We start from the raw sequence: 20,130 nt of genomic DNA, 5'->3' as shown, positions 1-20,130 counted from the left end.
GATCCACGCGAGATCCGCCGCGGCCAGGGCAAGAAAAGAAGGCGCACGATAGTCTCGCTCGATTCTTTTGCTTCCTCCTCCCTCCGCTGCCCCGCGCCTCGTCTCCCCTTGCATTCCAGTTACGTACCGAAACCTCGGCCGGATTCCTGGCCAGTCTTTTTGTTCGTATATCGTTGCACACGCGCCCGTGTGCAGCTGCAACTGGGCTGGCAACTGCGGGGCAGGTGATACGAACACATGCTGCATGAGCCGAACTCCGTGGCTCCCTTTCGTGCCACCATGTTGCTCCGAAACGGGCAGCATTGCTGGATTCAGTTATCGAGATGGTGGACTCTGTTGAGTACACAATTGAAACGAGAATTCGAGATCTGGATGTGGAAAGACATTTTCTGTGGGGATACTGGTTTGTGTAGGAGAGGACCCTGGTCTGGAGGACTCTAGATTAAGAGTCTATTTAAGATTCATGAGGTCTAGTCTGGTTTCACAGGATTCATTAGGGAAATTCATTCAGGCGATGGGTCCTAGGCCTGAAGTTTCTATGTTTAGAGTCTTGGATCCTTGATTTCAGACATATGTAGTGAAAAAAAATACTTAGATAATTGGTTTTGGATCCTATATTTGAAACATGTGGAATGAGAAAAACCACTTATGGGTTCCTAGGTCTGCATACCCTAGATTCAGACTTCCAGATCCTGGATTTGAGAGTTCACTAAGGGAATCTACTTAGACACTAGATTCCTAGGTCTCAAGACCCTAGATTCAGGCATACAGACCCTGGATTTGAGTCACTCTACTAAGGAAACCTATTTAGACAATAGATTCCTAGGTCTAAAGATCCTAGATTCAGGCTTCCAGATTCAGGATTTGAGTCAGCCCAAGGGAATCCACTTAGACACTAAGTTCCTAGGCTTGAAGCCCCAATATTCAGGCTTCCAGACCCTGGATTTAAGACAGTCCAAAGGAATCTTCTCAGACAACAGGTTCCACAGAAGTCTTAGATTAAAAGTCTAGGACTCTGGATTTGAATTGCGTTCGCCGAGGAAAGCCACTCAGACAATTGGACTCTCAAAGCTCCGCAGAATGTCGCGGTTGGTAGTCGGCTCGTGTTCCCTGTTCAAGGAATAAAAAGAGCGAATCTATAGCGAGATGGTCAAGCCTCATTAGCGAGATAAGTCTCGTGAAAGAGTTTCGTGGTCCGTCTTTCCTGCCCCTCCACCTGGGTCGGTTTTATCCTGGCTCACATGCGTGCCAGCTCGTCTCTCTCCACGAGGACCTCCTGGCGTTATTAACGTCTGCCATTATCGTTATACTCTCCCCCTCTCCACTTTTCTCAGTTTTACATCCACTTCCGAGATACCGCGTTCAATAATCGCCCCTGGAAAGTGCACGAGCCTCCGGAGGCAGTTCCCTCGCTCGTTCTTTCCTCCTGCTTGCGCGAGGACGCAGACTGGTCCTGCTCTCGCTCCTGCAGACCAGCCATCGTTGGAATTCGAAGGGATTTCGAATTATGTTAGTCGTTCCCCCTTCTTTCTTGTTTTTCACCCCCGCGGCTACTTCCTCACGCTTACCCACGATCGATACCGTTTCCGCGGACGAACGATTCTGTTTCTCAGGGTCTTGCAGACTAGAGCCTGATGTCCTGAGGTTCTAGAGATTTCATTCAGGCGATCACGCGTACCTAACCTCTCGAAATAGCCTCTTCAAATAATTCCTCATTCCCAGTGAATCCTCTTCTGCCAACACTTACATCGCTACTATGTTTCATCAACGAACCATTACCTCGTCAGCCATCGCGACTCGTTCTTATCGCTGTCGGCGTACCACCCGCGAGAAGACGCAGTGCGTGCGAATAATGGACGCGCGAGCAACACTTAAGTGACTCAATGAAGACACAGCTCGATGCTCCGAGGACATGTCCCGGACGTTCGAGCGAAATTGGAAGATTGCCCGGCGCCGTTCCTCTTCCTCCGCTTAGACCCCTCGGTCCATTATGTCAATCGCTGAAAAATACATCCGGGAGTTTCCCAAGAAGTCGATCGGTCGATCAGGCTCTCGCGTGCCTCCTGAGTATCCCCTGCAGCGGATGCCGCGATAAACACGCGATCGAACTTGTGCTATCGAGCCGATTAACAGGCCTCTGGTTGGCGAACTTGTTATGGATCGGTGAGCTTAAGTCTTTCTTTAGTGGGAACGTCTGGGTATTTAAGAGAGCAACATGTTCTTGAGGTCTCTGTCGCTCCTAGATCGTGGGAATTCTGGAAATCTTAGAAATTCTGAAAATACTGAGAATATCTGAAATCTTGGAAGTCCTGAAAATCTTGAAAATTTCGGAAGTGCTGAAAGTTTTGGAAATCAAGAAACATCTTGGACATCCTGAAAATCCTAGAAGTCTTGGAAATCAAGAAACATCTTGGACATCCTGAAAATCCTAGAAGTCTTGGAAATCTGGGAAATCTTGGAAATCTTGGAAATCTTGGAAATCTTGGAAATCTTGGAAATCTTGGAAATCTTGGAAATCTTGGAAATCTTGGAAATCTTGGAAATCTTGGAAATCTTGGAAATCTTGGAAATCTTGGAAATCTTGGAAATCTTGGAAATCTTGGAAATCTTGGTAATCTTGGAAATCTTGGAAATCTTGGAAATCTTGGAATTCTTGGAAATCTTGGAAATCTTGGAAATCTTGGAAATCTTGGAAATCTTGGAAATCTTGGAAATCTTGGAAATCTTGGAAATCTTGGAAATCTTGGAAATCTTGGAAATCTTGGAAATCTTGGAAATCTTGGAAATCTTGGAAATCTTGGAAATCTTGGAAATCTTGGAAATCTTGGAAATCTTGGAAATCTTGAAGATCTTGGAAATCTTAGAAATCCTGAAAATCTTAGAAATTCTGGAACTCTTGGAAATCCTAAAAATACTGAAAGTCACAGAATTCTTGTAAATCTTAAAAAATCTTAGAAATCTAAATTCCTTCTTAAAGTAATTCAACATATGTGATTCACCATTCTCCCTCAATTTATCTAGAAAATTGGGCAACGATGGATACCAGAAGCGTGGGTCGCGTATTCGCTTCCAGGCAACTGGTCCTCTCTCGAAACTATTTGTTCACACAAATTGAAGTTTGATCCAGTTGCGAGAGGGGTGAAGCAAGAAGACTCCAAACTCGAATCCCTTCTCGAGGTTCCCTTGCCCGAGACCACCCGCTTCGCTTCCATTTTTAGTGCACACTGTGTATCGATACTAACAAACAACTGCCTCAGAATCGATTTAATCGTACAGCAGGAATTCTTATCTCCCTGTCAGTTCCCCAAACACAAAGTTGCTCGAGAAGACACTCGATTTAGCTCCCCTTCAGCAAACAAGGAAGTCGCGCCAGGGTCATGGCAGAAAGAAGTCTTTGATCTTCGTCAGAGTTCGAAACTTTTCCCATTTTTCCACGGTAATAGAGATTGATTAATTCACGCAGGGACGTAGCACCGTGTCAGAGATTCACTGCAGTGGCTCGTGAGAAATGGAATACTCATTATGTCAGAAGCTTAGAAGCTGGGACTTGCAGGAAGACCCAACGAGTCGCAAAGGGCTTCAAGATTTAAACAACAACCAAATGCCTGGAGGATTTGTACGAAACAATTTCAAAGACGATGGATAGCACCAGGCGTGTTTGAAGGAATAGGAAAAAGGAAAACTAAGCGGTTGGAAAAATCACGGAGAGGGAAACGTGGAATCCCCGATTCCTTTTGACGTTTTATTACACTTGCTCGACTAGGGCTTCACGTCGAGATATTCGCCCCGAAAAAATATGGCGAGGCGTGAGTCTCGAGCGAGGCCTATGGGAATGATTTATCGGCGGACGGTTTTGTAGCATATTGAACGGTCGCCATTTGAAGGGCTACGTGAACTGGAAAGGAGCAGAGCTGGGGAAGGAAGTCCGTGATTATCTCGTGGAAAACTTCGTTAAACGACGTTCGTTATGGAGCCCCGAGGAACGAGCATTTTTTTGTTGCTCCGTCCAATCTGATATTGCGATCGTTAAAAGTATTAATGAGATAGGAGAGCAAATAATTCGTCAGCATTACTCTGACGTCTATATACAGCTCTAGAAATAAAGAAGACCCTGTGATACCGATACTCATCAGATTTATTCATCGCAAACAGAGGAGCAATAATTTTCAACAATAACATATTTCCACTGCTTTGCTCCTACAATTTCTACCAATTTATTACCTCATAGCGAGAGAAGCACGAAGCTTGCGCCATTTGCAGTGAACACCACATCAGTCGCTTGAATCGCTAATTGACTGATTGCCGAGTGCTAGGGCGCATAAACAGCGACGAAATATTCAAGGGTGATGGGGTTCGATCGCTTAGCTGGAGCGCGTTGGGAGTCAGCCTGGCGTACAAGTATTTATAGGCAGTCGCATTTTTGCTCGACACGTGGCAGATTTACACGACAGTTTTTGTCGTTCAATCTCTGTCGCCGTGGGGAAAAAGCGTGTCGCGGCTCGCCTGGAAACCGAATGAAAATCGCGGCGCGTTCAGCGACGCGTTAATTTCCTCGATAATTTGTAGCCCGCGGCTGGAGGAGGGCCCGCGGAGATCGATGAAATCGAGACCTCGATCGCGCGACCGCGCGCGCCACGCCGTTTTAAATAATTCCCGAGCGTTCTCCTCGTCGTCGAGCAGCGTGTTCACGGAGTACGGGGCCTCTGTTTCTGACAGGACACTCAACGACGACGTTGCAGCGCTCCGAAGTGACGCTGTAATCCACGAAACAAGCGGGTGAGACGGGCGTGGGTGGAAGTGACGCGTCGTTTGCATAATCCCACTCGTTGGGCAATTAAGTCGTCGCGTGTTATTGCTCGGAATTTCTTTGACGATCTTAGCGCGCTGGGGAACGTCGCTTGCACTTGGACTAGTTCTTGATATGGGATCCTTTCGGAGGTATTAGGCGGTTTTAGTTTCTATTCGTGTCTTGCAAAGTATTTGAGTCCTTCGTTTTGGAACTGAGGACATGGTTTGTTAGATGGGCACAGAAAGTGGTTTTTGTAACTGGGTAGTATTGCTGATTTTTTATTCCCTTGCTTGTCCTGGATATAGTTTAGATCTAGCGCCAGTCTATGTGTAAGCTAGGCTGAACCCAAATCTAATCTAGACCACATCCACATCTAGTTTAGAACCTGGTCAGACATAGTCTGGAGCTAGGCTGAGTCTAGACCCAGACCAAGGCTAGACCACGCCTACTTCTAGTCTTGACTCCACCCAGACCTAGTTTAGACTCTGCACAAACCTAGTCTAGACCCAACCCAAGCCTAATCTAGACCTAGTCTAGACCAAACCCAAGCCTAATCTAGACCCAATCCAGACCTAGTCTAGTCCCAGTCTCAGACCTGGTCTAAAGTCTACCCAGACCTAGTCTACACCCAGGCCAAGTCTAAACCCACCCAAATCTAGTCTAGACCCAGCCCAGACCTAGTCTAGCCCTGCTTAGAAGACTTACCATAAACGCTCGACATAAAATCCTAGACTAGACCCAACCCAAGCCTAATCTAGACCTAGTCTAGACCAAACCCAAGCCTAATCCAGACCCAATCCAGACCTAATCTAGTCCCAGTCTCAGACCTAGTCTAAACTCTGCCCAGACCTAGTCTACACCCAGGCCAAGTTTAAACCCACCAAAATCTAGTCTAGACCCAGCTCAGACCTACTCTAACCCTGCTTAGAAGACTTACCATAAACACTCGACATAAAATCCTAGCACGACGATTAAATCTGAAAACGCTATGGAAGTTCTGAAGAGTTCCCAGTGAATATAACTCAACCGCCCGAAGTGTGAAACTCTGACCACGCCATCAGTTCCCCTGTCAATACTTGAACACGCCCTGTACAGGCTGTACATCGATAGACGTCAACGAGTACCGTTGAAAAGGGTGAACAATCGTGGAGAACGAGGTTATGCCATCATGCCCTTCCTTTGTCCGCTATCGCGTCGATTTCCTAGCTGTCCGATAATATCTGCGGCCAGAGAGATCATATCTACGTCGGACGGTAGGACAGTCGATATCACTGCACTGTAGATACGAAATCTCGTAGACGGTGATGAAGGAATCCGTGGGATCGATGTGGGATTGAGTTGTATCGAGCCAAAACCGATATTGTTGTCGCCACGAAGTTCAAGCCCTGTCACGTTCTTGGAGGTTTCATTAAGAGACTGTGCCAGGCTAACATTTATCTCGCGGTTTTTATTTTGCGCTAGATAGAGAAGCGTTATTTCTGAGGTTGAATGAGTGACAAGTCGATGATCATTCATTTAGACCAGTCAAGATACAGTATCAAACTGTAATTGAGTTCTATTGCTAGCGCGCTTAATCGCTCCGTCACTTCCGCAATTTCACTGACGGCTGCTCGATAACCCAGTTGCGTGACTTCAATGACGACTTTGTCCGCGGTTTCCTGTCGATCACAGTTTATCGAACCGATGCGCCAGGGCTACTGTAACAGTCCAGAGTCAGAAATAGGGACAGTCTGGGTTCCATCTCGCGTCCTTTCAAAGCTCGAAACGTCCCCGTTTAGAGCGCAGTCTGCCACCCTAAGCCTGACTAATGAGTCCACCTATCAGGCTCCAAAAAGAACCACCAAATCCTCCCCTTTCCTTTCGCTATCCGCTCTCGACACGTTTACAGATCGGCCGAGGATCATCCTCGCGCAGGCTGCACTCCGCGCTGGATTCGGTCGACCTCCTCCCCAACCCTTCCGCCAGCGTGGAATCTATTTCTATCCCGGAATATTCAACAGCGAGGCTTCCTCTCGCGATTCGTTCAAACAGCCAGCGAAAAACAAATACACGATATCGAGGCCGCTCCACGCAATACCGAGCAAACGACAGCGTGCTCGTTACCGACGTATGAGGGTCGAATAAAATAAATACTCCCTGGCCACGTGCGTGCGCGTGTTTGGCTGGGACAGGGGCGTCCAAGACACGGGGTGAAATATTAACACCCCGACACCGTCGATTCGCTGCGATCCGCACGTAGGTCGCGTGGATCCCTGATTTACACGTTGCGCAACGAGTCAGAGTAACCAGATTAAGTTGTACTGCGCTCGTTCTGGGTCGCTGTTAGATAACTGTTCGCGGAGGATTAGTTGGTTCGCTGGTAATATGCCCGAGGATGAGGTAGCTGGCGTGTACTATCGCAGTAGGCTTGTGGAACATCACCCCATGAGCAGGACTCCTAGTTGCTTGCGAGTAGAGCCAGGGGCAACCTCGGAGCAAGTGACGTCAAAAGCTATGATATGGGGTGGTAGGACTGCTTTGAGGATCCTAAGTCTACAGATATGAAGATTGTCCTTGTCAAGCTCAGGGGTTTGGATTCTAATAGTTCTAAGGGATTCGCTGAGTACCATGCCTGGATATCGCCTGTTGGAATCAAGGTGTCAGAGCTTCGGAAACAAATCAACTCGATCGGAGTAATTACAGCCGCACGGAGGGTGACTATACATTCAGACCGTGTCCACAGCGTGACTCGTCGACCTCCAGAACAATGGACCCCAGTCGCGCCTCCACCCACGTTCAAATAAAAGCTCCCCCGAGACTGGTCTCCCGTTCACAAAGCGGAAAATATGCCGTGTTTATCGCCAGGCTCCAAGTTTAGATCGGCGTTGGGTGCACTGACCAAAAGACAACAACGTCCGGCGCGTTTTCTAAACATAGCGGCTGGGTTGGTCAGCGAACCCCTGTTTCTTCGACAGGATGTTGATCCTAAGGAGCACGAGCTGCCCTTTGTGGTAGCCGGCGTGAGGGAATTCGAGTTTGATACGGGACCCCCGTCAGGATTGGACGTTTATTGTAGACGGATCGATTGTGCTGCTGGATTAGCGCGACGTTCGATAAACAATCACGCCGCGCCAGCTTCTGACACTTCCTTTCAATTGTTGGGCGACGTTGAGGATTAGAACTATATCCTATCCTCGATCCCTTCCTAAATTGACTCTGATGATACCCGCTGCAACAGTGCGTCATTTCTGTGGGTGATTCATCGTCGAATTGGGCTATCAATTCTAGGGTGAGTTGGGTCACCTGGTTGGGAATGCAAATTATTTTGCATTATGCAGGATTAAGTGGATGAGTAATGGCAGAGAGTATCTTCCCTGCAAACTGGCCTCTATTCCACTCTTTTTGGGATTAAGAGGAGGTTATGTTGGGACACAAATTTCTGGGGTCATGAATAATAGTAGTCCAGTGTGTTTAAGGTAACTAAATAGTTCCTAGGTGCTAGCCTAATTTTGACAAAAGTATCCGATGATACCAGTTCTAAAGACACTACCTGCCCCAGTATGGACTATCTGCAATTATCGCCTCGCAGAACCAGCGGCTCTAAGGAACGAGTTCTGAATATTCCTCGAGCATACAGCTTCATTGAAATCGCCCATTAACTGGCTCGCATGGGAGAGGCGTGTCGTAACATTGAAGAGGAAAATAATCGTCGACCGACGTAAGTGGGCAGCCGAGTGCATCGGCGTCGATTCCCCCGGATGCCCGTGAATTCGCGTCGATTATAGGATATAATCGTCGGGCTCGGTCGCTTTTCATTTTTACCTCCCTTCCCGCACGATACGTGCGCGGAATCGCATGACCGGTTTCGCTGGCTATTCGTATACGACCGCCAGGTGAAAAGACGACATTTTTTGTCGTGGCAGGAACGTTATGCTCGGCCGAGATACGAGGCCACGCATGTGCGACTAACTAAATTATAATGATTCCCCCGGCGGTTGCTGGTTTACGAGGGCCCGATTCCTCCTCGAATACGAAACCTTGCGTCCTGACGTGAATACGAATGAATTTCTCGAGAACGAGCACGAACGTTGAGATATTATCCCGTATTTATACTCTTGAACTCTTGCGTTCGTGGAGCGATGTCAAGGCAACAGGATGGATTGAGGAATGCTGGATTCTTTACCGAGTGATGTCTCACTCGAGTTTAAGATACTACATTTGGGAAGCGAACTGGTTGAAATTTAGTTGAAAGGATGATGTGATAATCGCTGAGAATTCGAGTAGAGCTCAGGAGTCCAAGAGTTCCAGGTTCCAAGAACTTAAGAACTCAAGGATCTAAAAGTTCAAGAGTCAGAGGGTCCAAGAGTCTAAGAGTCTAAGAGTCCAGGAGTCCAGGAGTCCAGGAGTCCAAGAGTCCAAGAGTCCAAGAGTCCAAGAGTCCAAGAGTCCAAGAGTTTAAGACTGCAGGAATCCAAAAGTCCAGGTATCTAAAACTGCAGGAGTCCAAAGGTGGTCCAGCTATCCAAAACTGCAGGAGTCCAAAGGTCCAGCTATCCAAAACTGCAGGAGTCCAAAGATCCAGGTATCCAAAACTGCAGGAGTCCAGGAGTCCACAGTCATGGCTCTACATTTTTTAACAGAGTTCAGAGGATAATTCCACAATGTTAGTTCCAACTTGTTTCGATGAGGACATAGTTACAAAGTACAGTTTCGCCACAGTGGACCAGCATCTATTAGACAAAACAAAATCGCCAGTTCAATAACCAAGGGAAAAGGTACCCAGGCGATTAATTAGGGCAGGTGCTTTCGAAAGTATCCCAGTTTCGAAGGGGGTGCGCGCCACGAGAGGCTTATCGGGAGCTTGGCTATTTTATGGACCACCTGTTAGACCGGCTGGCTCTCCTTTTTCGCCACCTTTTGTTCTCTGTCCCGGCTGGCCTCTGAGGACTCCCCCGGTAATTAAGAATCTTCTTCAATTCACTGCACATTGTACACGCGTTTTATCTTGCTAATTGGGCAAGATGGCACCGATCTTCCCCAACATTTTCGCATAAAGGATCTCCCAGAGTCTTCCTGCCTCCATCATCGGATCCCTCACCGACTCCTTCAACGCAACAGGATTTAGGCTCGAAGATCCCGATATCTCTCGCGTCCTCCAGCACTGTTTCACGCGTGGCTGGCTCTGGAACCCTCCTAAAATTGTGTAGCGTCAAGTTAAGCGCGTTGGTCGATCGTGCGAGTCGCCTCGGGGGTTGCTCATCCAGGTCAAGGGTCAACGATGACCAGCGCTGCAGAAAGAAGCGATTGCCGCGTAAACGACGGCGAACCCAGGCTCCTCGGGTCTGATGGTAGGTGGAAAAGGTCAGGAGAGGCGCGTATTCAAGGACAGGTCTGTCATCTCGTTGGCAGACACCCCTGTCGAACTGGTTCTCCCGCGCAACCAATCCACCGTCCCCTGCGCTGTGTAATGCAATATAACATGTGGAAGAGGGTGTCTCCTAGCAACCCTATGTCTTCTCACCCCCATTCTCTCTAAGCTTCGCCCCCAAAACACCCTAAATCCCGGGTGCAGCGCGTCGACCTAACAGAAACTTTCCTGCGCTGTTCTCGCAGGTGTTTACGTGCCTGGATGTAGTTTCAAGTTTCACTGTTCACCCCCTTGGGTCTCGGTTTGCGCTTCGAGATCGACTATCGCGGCGGTTGGGCTGCGACGACAGGGACTTCCCCGACTTCGGCTCAGCCGACGCGATCGAACGTTTTTGAACTGTAGCCGTGGCTAGATCCAGAGAGCGCAGACCTTGCAACCCCTGGGTCGGCACGCTCGATTGTTTCGCGAGCGACTGCCTCGTCGGGCTTTTCTTCGATTACCGCGCGCAAACGAGTTTCGATTTCCAGCTGAGGGAGCCGTGAAACTTCGCAAATGCCTTTCTTCCGCACTGCCTGTGAACGCAGACGCGTCAGCACACACAGACCCTTGTTTATATAGGGTGTTCGTCAGGCTGGCGCCCCTTTTGTCGCGTCTCTAGAACTTGCGTCTAGATGGAAACGAGCACTTGGCTAGGGGTATAGCCGTTCAGTGACCTTGGGAACTCGATATTTTCTATCTTGCGTATAGCCTCTCGACCCAGACTTCTGGGTATAGTGACCCCAGCCGAGATCCAATGTCTTTCACCTCCACCAATGCTACCAACCTAGAGCTACATACCCATCCTCCTGGAACATCCTCCATTTTTTGACCCAAGTCCAAAAAGGACGTGTTGCCTGGGACACCCTATAGATCCCCTATGCACATATTGCCAAGGAAGGGGGATGTGTGGTGTTTGCACGCGCGTTCGCAGGGGTTCAAGAACAAGGGCCAGTCTGTGTCGGGTTTCGCGAGCGTGTCAGGATTTCCCCTTTCTTCACGCTGGCACAATTATCATGATCGTTAATTTCGCTCTCAGGACTGCGTTCAGCTGGGTTGTAAACCATAACCGGCGCCCATCGCGCAGTTACATTGTTACACACCGGCAGTCCCACTTTAGGCTTGGCCCTTTGTCGCGGGACACACGCTACGCTGTGGGGTCGAACGATCGATAAAATCGTGCGTTTCGTTCCTGTGTGTCTGCCACCGTCGACGTTACGCGCTCACAACGTTGCAAAGGCCAGCTCTTGGCCAGTCGACGACAAATGGCGCGTTTCTATGCGACGAGGAGTCCTGAAGCGAGACCTGGAAGTTGGGTGGACCCGGGGGCTTGGTCTGCGCCTGAAGTGGAACTGATGATTGCAGCTGGGTTGGTATGGAAATTGATTGGAATATAGGAAAAGTTAGAACCCTGCTGAAATAGGGGAAGTAGAAGTTTTAGATGTAAGTGGGAAGCCAGGACTGCGTGATGGTAGTCGTCTAGAATCCATCACTGATTTCTGGTAGGTGTTTGTGGATAAGTCTTGGAGTAGTTGACAGCAGTCTATTAAATAATCATATCCTGCTGAAGGAGGCGAGGAAGATACTCCAGTAGGATAATTAGAACCTTCCAAATGGGTTAGCTTTTAGTGTCCGCAGGTCCAACCATATCTACCTACTGCTAACACCCAAGGAGACATTTTTAAGTCACTCTACTGTTCCCAATTGCAACTACAGTTAGGCATCCAAGATCACACCTCAGGATTAGTCGAAAACAGGTAGCCTATTCGGCTCGCCGTATTCGTCACTGCCAAGTCCAATTTATGGCTTGCCCCGTGTCCTTTCACTCGCTCCCACTCGCGGCGGCAACTACAAAGCAAACAGTGGGGACAGCGATGGTCCACGGAGATAGAAGTCTCGGTCATCTCAGAAGACAGCACTGTATCATCAAGAGACCCTGTCTTTGCCCTCGGCCAGCGGTTCCCCTCGAAGCCAGCTTCTGGACGTCTTTTCCCGTTTTAGCGGACCCCATCGGGCAGCGTAAATCTCCGCGAGCGGGGGCCACGCGAGCTGGCGTCGCCAGACGTCGCTGTCTAGACGCGTGTCCCCTCGCCTCGGACAGGCCAGTTCCCATCGACGTCACAGGATTGATCGCGAGCGGGAAGAAGCCCCGTCGTCGCGTCCTGAGCCCGCCACTTGGCGGCGATTCGGCCTGCTCGTAAATATTTAATGGGGATTCGCGGCGGGATCCCATAATGGCCGATGCTTGAAAAGCACGCGTGCGTCGATTCTGCCTATTTACACGCACACACGTACCCGCCACGCGCCATTATTCTACATAATGGGAAGCACAAAAGGATAGCCCGCGGAGAGGAGCCGTTTCCCAGATGGGAGGGAGGGAGTTGGAATCGTCTCTCTGTCTCGCGTTTACTGTGCTCCTTTTTTCCCCCCGCTGTATTCTTCCGTCTATTGCCTGGGAATATTTGGCACCGTGAATAGACGGAAGCCACTGGCTGGTTAGCTCCGATACACTCGCTGACGCCATTCTTTTCCATGGCTCGTTCTCGCGATCGAGACCCGCGGGAGGCACGCGCTGCGCCAATATCAGAGAATTGTCGAGAATTCGAGACTGGTCGGCGGCAAAAACGTGGAAGTGGAGTCACGTGATTCTGGGGCGGTTGGACAATGAACAGACGTCACGCCATTAAGTCCCCAGGTCTCACGCGAGCGGAAGCGTCGATTAAACGCACGCATGGTAAGTGTCCATCAACGTCTGCACAACAAGGCCCACTTTACGCATATCGGTGGCGCAATTAGGTGCTATAACATGGTGAGAGCCAAGAGTTTTCGGGTCCCTCTGCCTGGAACAGCGCAAATTTACCTCGTTCGAGCCACTTCCCCAAGTTACCCTGGAAGAAAATTCCCTTTTCCAATCGAACGAAGTGGATCCAAGGAAAACAAGCTGCCCGTCGAGGGGGGATTCACCTTTATGGAAATGCCCCCGAACCGGTTGCCACGCAAATATTTGCCGACCGCATCCGGACTCCCATTAATTTCCACCCTGTTTTCAATTTCGTCAAGACGCTTCCTCGCGATCGCAAACAGCTCGCCGGCTACCTCCCGAGAATTTCTATGCCCCTTGTTCAGAGGAATGTCGTTTGTATTCCGCTCGCCAGAGGGTGAGCTACGCGTACGGTTCTGAGGAACATAGAGAGAGGACTGTAGTTTTAGGTAACTGTCGGCGTTGGACAGAGTTTCTCAACTGCTGGAACGATGGAGAAGGATCATTCAAGTTTCGGATTCAAGAGCTTTGGGAACTGGCCTACAAGCCACGTCAGAGTCCTTCCTAAATATAGGGATTTTAGATTCCGCTTGAATATACCAGCGCAAAGGGAGCAGCATGAAAGGCGGAAAGAAATGGTATCCATTGGTTAATCATGAAATGGCGAATCGATGCGCTATAGCTCTAGAAAGCCTCGCACAGAGCAACATCATTTTCCAGCCCTTTTTCAAGCCCGCGATAGCACTGACGCAATCTCCCTACGACCCCTCGCAGGCGATACGCCGCGAGATTGCTCCTCCCGCTATTCGCGAAAATCCACTTACAATGGAAATTTCCCAATTTCCGCTTGTAACACCCTTTTAAATGGCAGTCAAAAGGTGCCGCGGGACGCCAGCCGTCGTATCGCTCCAACGAGTGATAACTGTGTGCGAATTGCATCGAAAACGGGAAAACTGAGATGTGATAACTGAAAAAAAGGGAAAACTTTTGCAATGTGCAAGTATTTCCCATTACAATTGCAGAGTTTAGAACAACACAATTTCCCTTTTTTTTTATATAATAACTAGATCAAATCCCTAGCTTTAATATCCCTAGGGTCGAAGAAGCTAGTGTATTTCTTCGTTCCCTTGGAAAGGGACAAAAATTCGCAAATGTCGCTGAATTGTTTCATTAGCGATAATTTGCAATAAATCGTTTCGTTCTACTCGCCGTGACATCGAGCCCAGCTGGAAACCAAATTCGAGCGCGCCTCTTTATCTCATTATCCCCGACAATTGCCAGTAATTTCTCGATTATCCAGTGACACTGATTTCCCTGGCTTTGTTCTGTTCGCGAGCGGAAAAATTACCCATGAATATTCACCTGCCTGGTCTTAAGGGTCGCGCCGATTCTGAGACGAATCGATAGCGGCGCGGCGAGGGGCTGACCTTTTGTCTAAAAAAAAATAATGGGAAAAAGAGCGACTCAAGTTTCCACGGCTGGATTAATCCAGGATTAATCGAGCGTTAAGCCTGTCCAATGAGCGACGTCGACACGTGTACGTACATCGGATCCCATCGATCGCGGAGCAATCTATATTTAACGGCTAAGACGACACCTGCGTGATGGAAATATTAAATGCCGCTAATTAATTTCGAGATTATGTTCTTTACGCGTGGTATTAACTTGGCACACTGGATCGAATCATCTCCCAACTTCTACCGAGATCCATGGAAGGCGGTAGGTCGCTGGTGGTTTGGAATTTCTCCCTAGGGATATTCCGAGGATTCCCCTAGACGTAGTTCAGATAAGTGGATACTTCATACTGCTAGCAATTTTTTTCCTAATGCTGGTGATCACCATTTCTCAGATTAAAATGAAAAGAAGGAGGAGGGAGGAGAGGGGAGGAGTGGAAGGGAGCATACATGTTGCTTGATCATAGTAGCCTATAGTTTTCATAATATCCTGAACAAAATTTCTCCCTGAAAATGAATCGATACTCTCAAATAACCATTCCCATTGTCCTGTGGACCTAGGGAACATATTGAACATTGAGTTCTTCCTGCCGTAATCACCGCAGCGTTACAATAAGCCGCGTTTCCATAGACCCTCCCTCCAGCATGGTAACGCCACCCTCCGCTTTTCGGTTAGTCACCGGCTATATCGCTTATCTGCCAATATTTCCAGTCTGCCGTCTAAGTAAGCTAATTTCCAGCCACTCGGAACTCCGCGTCAAACTCTCCGCGTGCCCCCATCTCGAATCCAACCCCCCCTTCCCGCCGCAGCCCCAACCCCCGCCGCGGCTGGTTCCCAGCGAACTTTCAAACGCGCCGTAAAAGTAATCCTGATTCATTTCCGCGGGATTGGCCGCGTCGCCTACGCCCTCCCCTCCCCCTGCCCCCTTCGCTCGTCACAAACCTCGGTGCAAAGAGTTAACGAGGAAAGTAATCCGTAACGATTACTCCGCCGCGGAAATAGCCAGACCTCGGACCCCCCACTCCGCCTCTGGGAAATGAACGCCAGGCCATTCTGAAGCCTTCCTGTAACTCGCTATAGGCTCGTCGCTGTATTCGCTGAGTCTTGAAATTAACCTTCCGCTGTGTGGGTGTTTCTAAGAGATGAATATGGTACGTGAAATTGACGACAGAAGAGATGGAAATCGTAGTTTTAGAAGTCGTGGAGGAAGGAAGGAGACTGTAACGAGTACTGCATGCACGAGAGGTGCACTTTAAGTGCGGCAGTAACTTGGAATTTTCTTCCTAGGACCTTACTTTCCTCCTTTCGTAGATACTTTGTTATAGAGGGTGACTCAAAATTAGGGATCAGCTTCATGGAGTCCAGAGACCCGCTGTTTTGACTCGCCCTGTAGATCGAATCACGGAGCGTGCCTACGTCATCGACCGTCGCCGCATTCCTCGACAACGCAAACAACATTCCAACCCCCAATCCGTGGAAGTATCAGCTCCTAAAACGGGGAGCAGAGCCGCTCCAATTGGTCGGACTTCCCCTGGCCGAGGCATTTCCATCTCGCAAACCGAATAAAAGTCTTCCGATAAATTGCTGGGGCGAGCATCTGATACGGCGGGCCAAGGGGCAAGGGCGACGCATCGCCGCTGCTCCAAGAGGCATTTGACGTTCCGCCATTAAAGACCCCTCGCTGGCAGACACCGAGACGACCCTTGGTGCAGCTTTGCAAGCGCGTAAAGGCTGAGTGCACGGCCACTCGTTTGCACACGCGCACCCACACAGGCCTGGTCGCGGGGGAGCGACGCGGTGCGCCGTTTGTTAGCGTCTTGACGTCGCTAAGACGTCGGGATTTCCGTCGCGACATGCTTCCGTGTCGGGCTACATCCACCGACACAGGATACCGCTTTTTACCCTCTGGCTTTCAGTCTTCAGAGTCTAGAGCCGACGGAGTCATGAAAAACGTGGACGCCGACGCTTACACGCGAGCGTCGACGCTATCACGACACGTTGTAGTTTTAAGACAGACACGCTGCTCGATATAGGCTCATTTGTCCCTTGCTGGAGGTACGCTAATCACATCATGGTACGCTGATCACAGATTTATAGCGAGTTGGTTTACTTTTGTCTTGTTAAGTTAGACGGAGCAGAATGTCAGCTTCTGGAATTGGAAAAAGAGGGTGGATTTATGGTCTACGAGCTTCTAGAAGCAAGAATATATAAAATTGTATATAGGTTAGTCCTTAATTTATTGAGATAATCGCGAATAACGAAGGAATCGTGTCGCTCCGGAGCGTTCGTGTCGCTCCGTAGCAATCATGTCGCTTTGGAGACGCGCCTGTCAACATTTTTTCAGGTCTTCTTTCACTAAGATATCCTCAGATCCTGTCCCATGAAGCCCTGATCCTCTCAAACGATCGTCTTTAATTACAGAGTCGAGTACACATCACCGGTGGCTGCTTAATAAACGAATAATTGTGTTATCGGAGAATCCAGCTCCCTCCAGTTGATCCGATTTCACGGTGAAAATTGAATTTCCATGGAAACTTAGCCCCGCTCGCGTTCTTCCCCCTGCGGAAACAACGCGACTTTCGATCCTCCCCGCTCAGCTTTCTGTACACACCGTTGTCGTTTCCGCGACTCCCAAAACTAAATTACATTTACAGTGAAGCTCGAAGAAAGTTCCACGATTATTTCTTCTTCAAACACACTCGAGCAGATCGTAACCCGTTTCCTCGCGGAAGCGTCTTATTCCGGCTGTTACTCGTTTCCGCTCGATCTTCCGCTCGCTGAATCGAACTCTCGGCGCGCAACAACAATCCTCTGCAAATTTAAGACGCGGTCGACTTTTCGAGCGTCTCTGGCTGTCTTATCTAAACTTCCCTGCGAGATTAATGTGGAGGGGATTAAGGCGGAGGGAATTAAACGCGCTAGCCGCTGTTGAACAAATTCGTAAGCGAGACTCCACTGGGAAAGTTTTCTGTAAACCTAATGCGGCGGGCGATAAATCGAGCAAATTCGACGAAATTCGCGCGAGAACACATCCCAGCACGCCACTCGTCCCCGAGCTTGGAAAATTGGATTCCCTCGATGGGGCGAGCTTTTGTTCGGCCTGGAATCTATTTTACCAGATCATCGGTTGCCGCGAGTTTTGGGGAAAGCTGGTGGTTAAAAAAGGAAAAGTCTTTCATTCTGTGTTCTGAATTTCCCTCCGAAATTACTATTAGTATTTAATTATCAACGATTGTGAAGAGTATGCAGAGAGAAGGGGTCTCGAGCATCGTTTTAATCTCATTTTCCATTCGTTTTTCCAGCAAAGGAGCTGAAAATATGCGGCAGCGTGAGGAGCGGCGGAGAGGTGTGCTGCTCTGCGGACATGGAGGTGAGGCTGCAGGCGCGGGCACGTGACAAACACGAGAAAGAGACCAAAGAAACTCTTCAGCGGCTGCATCAGGTCCTGTCGACGCGAGACACCAGGTTTCAGAGTGAGTACCCCCCGAGACTTCCGTGATTTTAATCACTTCACGGCCAACTCCGCGTGAAATTCCATCCAGGGACGCTTACAGTGACAAGGCGAAACGGGGTGGTTGCCCCTGCAAATTGGTTAGAAGGGCGACGAGCTCAACTTTTCGCACTCGCTCGCATCCGAGAACAGCCTTCCTTCGTTCAATCTTTGATCTTGCCGAGCGAGATTCCAAAGCGTCCCAAAGCTGGGGAGAGATTTTTCTTTCATCAGGGATGAGCCTGGCGTAGGCTCTTCTAACTTGTAGCTTTCAATTCCCCAGCTTGAAGGAAGCTACGATGGCTCGGTTTCGAATGCCATAGGGAAGGATCCGCGAAGGAAATCCGTCGTGTCGACCCACTCTCGAGAAAATCGAACGTCCCCGTCGAGCACATTGTGGCTCGGTCACAAAAGGACTTTTCAGAGCAGTTTAATCGGCCGGACGTTCTTGACGAGAGAACGAATGGCGTCGACAGGCGGGAACAAGGTTTTGAGGCGCAATACGAGGAGAATCGGTGCGAAATGGGATTTCTAGAATAACAGCTATTCGATGTTGAAGTGGACAGTGACGTGAGGATCCTCAGAGCTCGAGAGATGTATGCCGCAGTCGTCTTAATGATGCTGTTTTCCAGGAGTGCTGTCGTACGGAGCAATAGGGATGGGGAATTGGAAAAATGTCGCTGATTGACTCTCCGGAGCGACACGATTGCTCCGGAGCGACACGATTGCTCCGGAGCGACACGAGTGCTCCTTTATATTGAATAACTCCTTTGAAAACTTATGTATCCATGCTCCCTGAAGCCTATACAACATGAATATGATGCTACTTTCCATGTGGACTGCATTTGTCCCATTTACAATAGCACAAGTATTCAGTAGCCTCCACTGCTTACAAAAGACATCAATGCTTCCACTGTCCCATCTCCAGCATAACAGACAAAGTTTTTTGTCATTCGGAGACCATTAGAAGCCTTAGTTCCCTGGATTTTAGCTTCAATCCCTAATCAGACACTCAGTAATTTATCCTAAAGGCTCCCAGAAGGCCTCAGCACTTGTGGCAGGGATCACTGGTCAGGGCTGTCCTCCAGGTGAAAGGTTAACGAGCAAAACGAATGGAGTGCATTAAGGCCTGCTCAGTCGCTTTGGCGATCGCCGCGGAAATTAGACTGCGCCAGCTCTGGTGAAAACCTCAGAGCCCTTAACGATATTCTCATTAACGAAATTACTCGACGGCGCGCGAGTTCGCGCCAGCTGGTCTCCCTCCGCTGGTCTCTCTATTCGCGCTTCAATCTTTCTCGCGCCCTTTCCACCGACCGCGGCTTCTCTGATGGCCGCCGTGCTCTTCCTTTGAGGCGCGACTACCTAGCCGCATCTAGCTACGTACCCACTTTGCCCGCCACTCACCGCGACAGAAGTACGGTGACAGAGAGAGCGAGAATGAGAGCAGGGGGTGGGGACAGGCGAGGGCGGATGGAAAGGGAGATGATGTGAAACCGGCAGGCGAAAGGAAAAAGGGGGAAAAGCGAGGGAGTGTGCGACAGAGGCGGTGGAGGGTCGAGGAAAATCGAGGGAAACGATGGCAGAGTATCTGTAAAAAAAAGGAGTGAGCCTTGTTGATCCTTCACCCTTGGGCTCATTAACTCTGTTGAAGATTTCGATCACTGTCGTCGGCTTTTGTTAAACATTCGATGGCTCGAGTCAAAGGTAGCTGTCTGATCACTTGTAAAAGCAGTCGAGGTTCCAGTGATATTCCCTGGTAGGGATTTGAGAAAAATTCCATTATCAGCTCTCGGAGCGACACGAACGCTCTGGAGCGATACGAATGCTCCGTTATCTTCGATTATCTCGACGAGTAGCACTGTAAACCCCTCAAAAGTATACATATTCTTGCTCCTAGGACCTCGTAGAACATAAATCAAGCCTTACATTCCCGATTCAAGGAACTTTCTTTTCGGAGCAATACGAACGGCTGCTCAGAAAAGCGTCAAATTACACCTCCTTCCACTTTAATCTCAGAATACATGTTTTCTTCATTATTTATTCAATTTATCACATTTACTGTCTCCAGCGAGACAAGTTTTTTCCTCGCAAGTCAATAAGTGACCTCAAGAGCCAGGCTTCTCAGTCGCGATACCGAACGATTTATCACGGTATCTCTTCACTGCGGAGGGTCCTGAACCTGACAGGATTTTTCGCAAAGGATAGGATGGAAATTAGTCCCGAACCTGGCGACAGGCGTATCGCGAATTAAA

General features: G+C 49.1%; 1 protein-coding gene across 1 annotated transcript in view; it reads left to right on the top strand.

Moving 5' to 3' along the window:
- The window catches only part of Dlp (glypican dally-like), an 87,683-nt gene that overhangs the window by 62,415 nt on the left and 5,138 nt on the right, over positions 1 to 20,130 (top strand). The window contains exon 2 of the mRNA XM_076382255.1: positions 17,691 to 17,861. Coding sequence (XP_076238370.1) covers positions 17,691 to 17,861 — 171 coding nt within the window. The remainder of the gene's footprint in view (positions 1 to 17,690; positions 17,862 to 20,130) is intronic.

This window comes from Calliopsis andreniformis, chromosome 7 (assembly GCF_051401765.1).
Source record: "Calliopsis andreniformis isolate RMS-2024a chromosome 7, iyCalAndr_principal, whole genome shotgun sequence".
NCBI classification, from domain to species: domain Eukaryota; kingdom Metazoa; phylum Arthropoda; class Insecta; order Hymenoptera; family Andrenidae; genus Calliopsis; species Calliopsis andreniformis.
The sequence above is the reverse complement of the archived record's forward strand: the minus strand, read 5'-3'. Positions and strand labels throughout refer to the sequence as shown.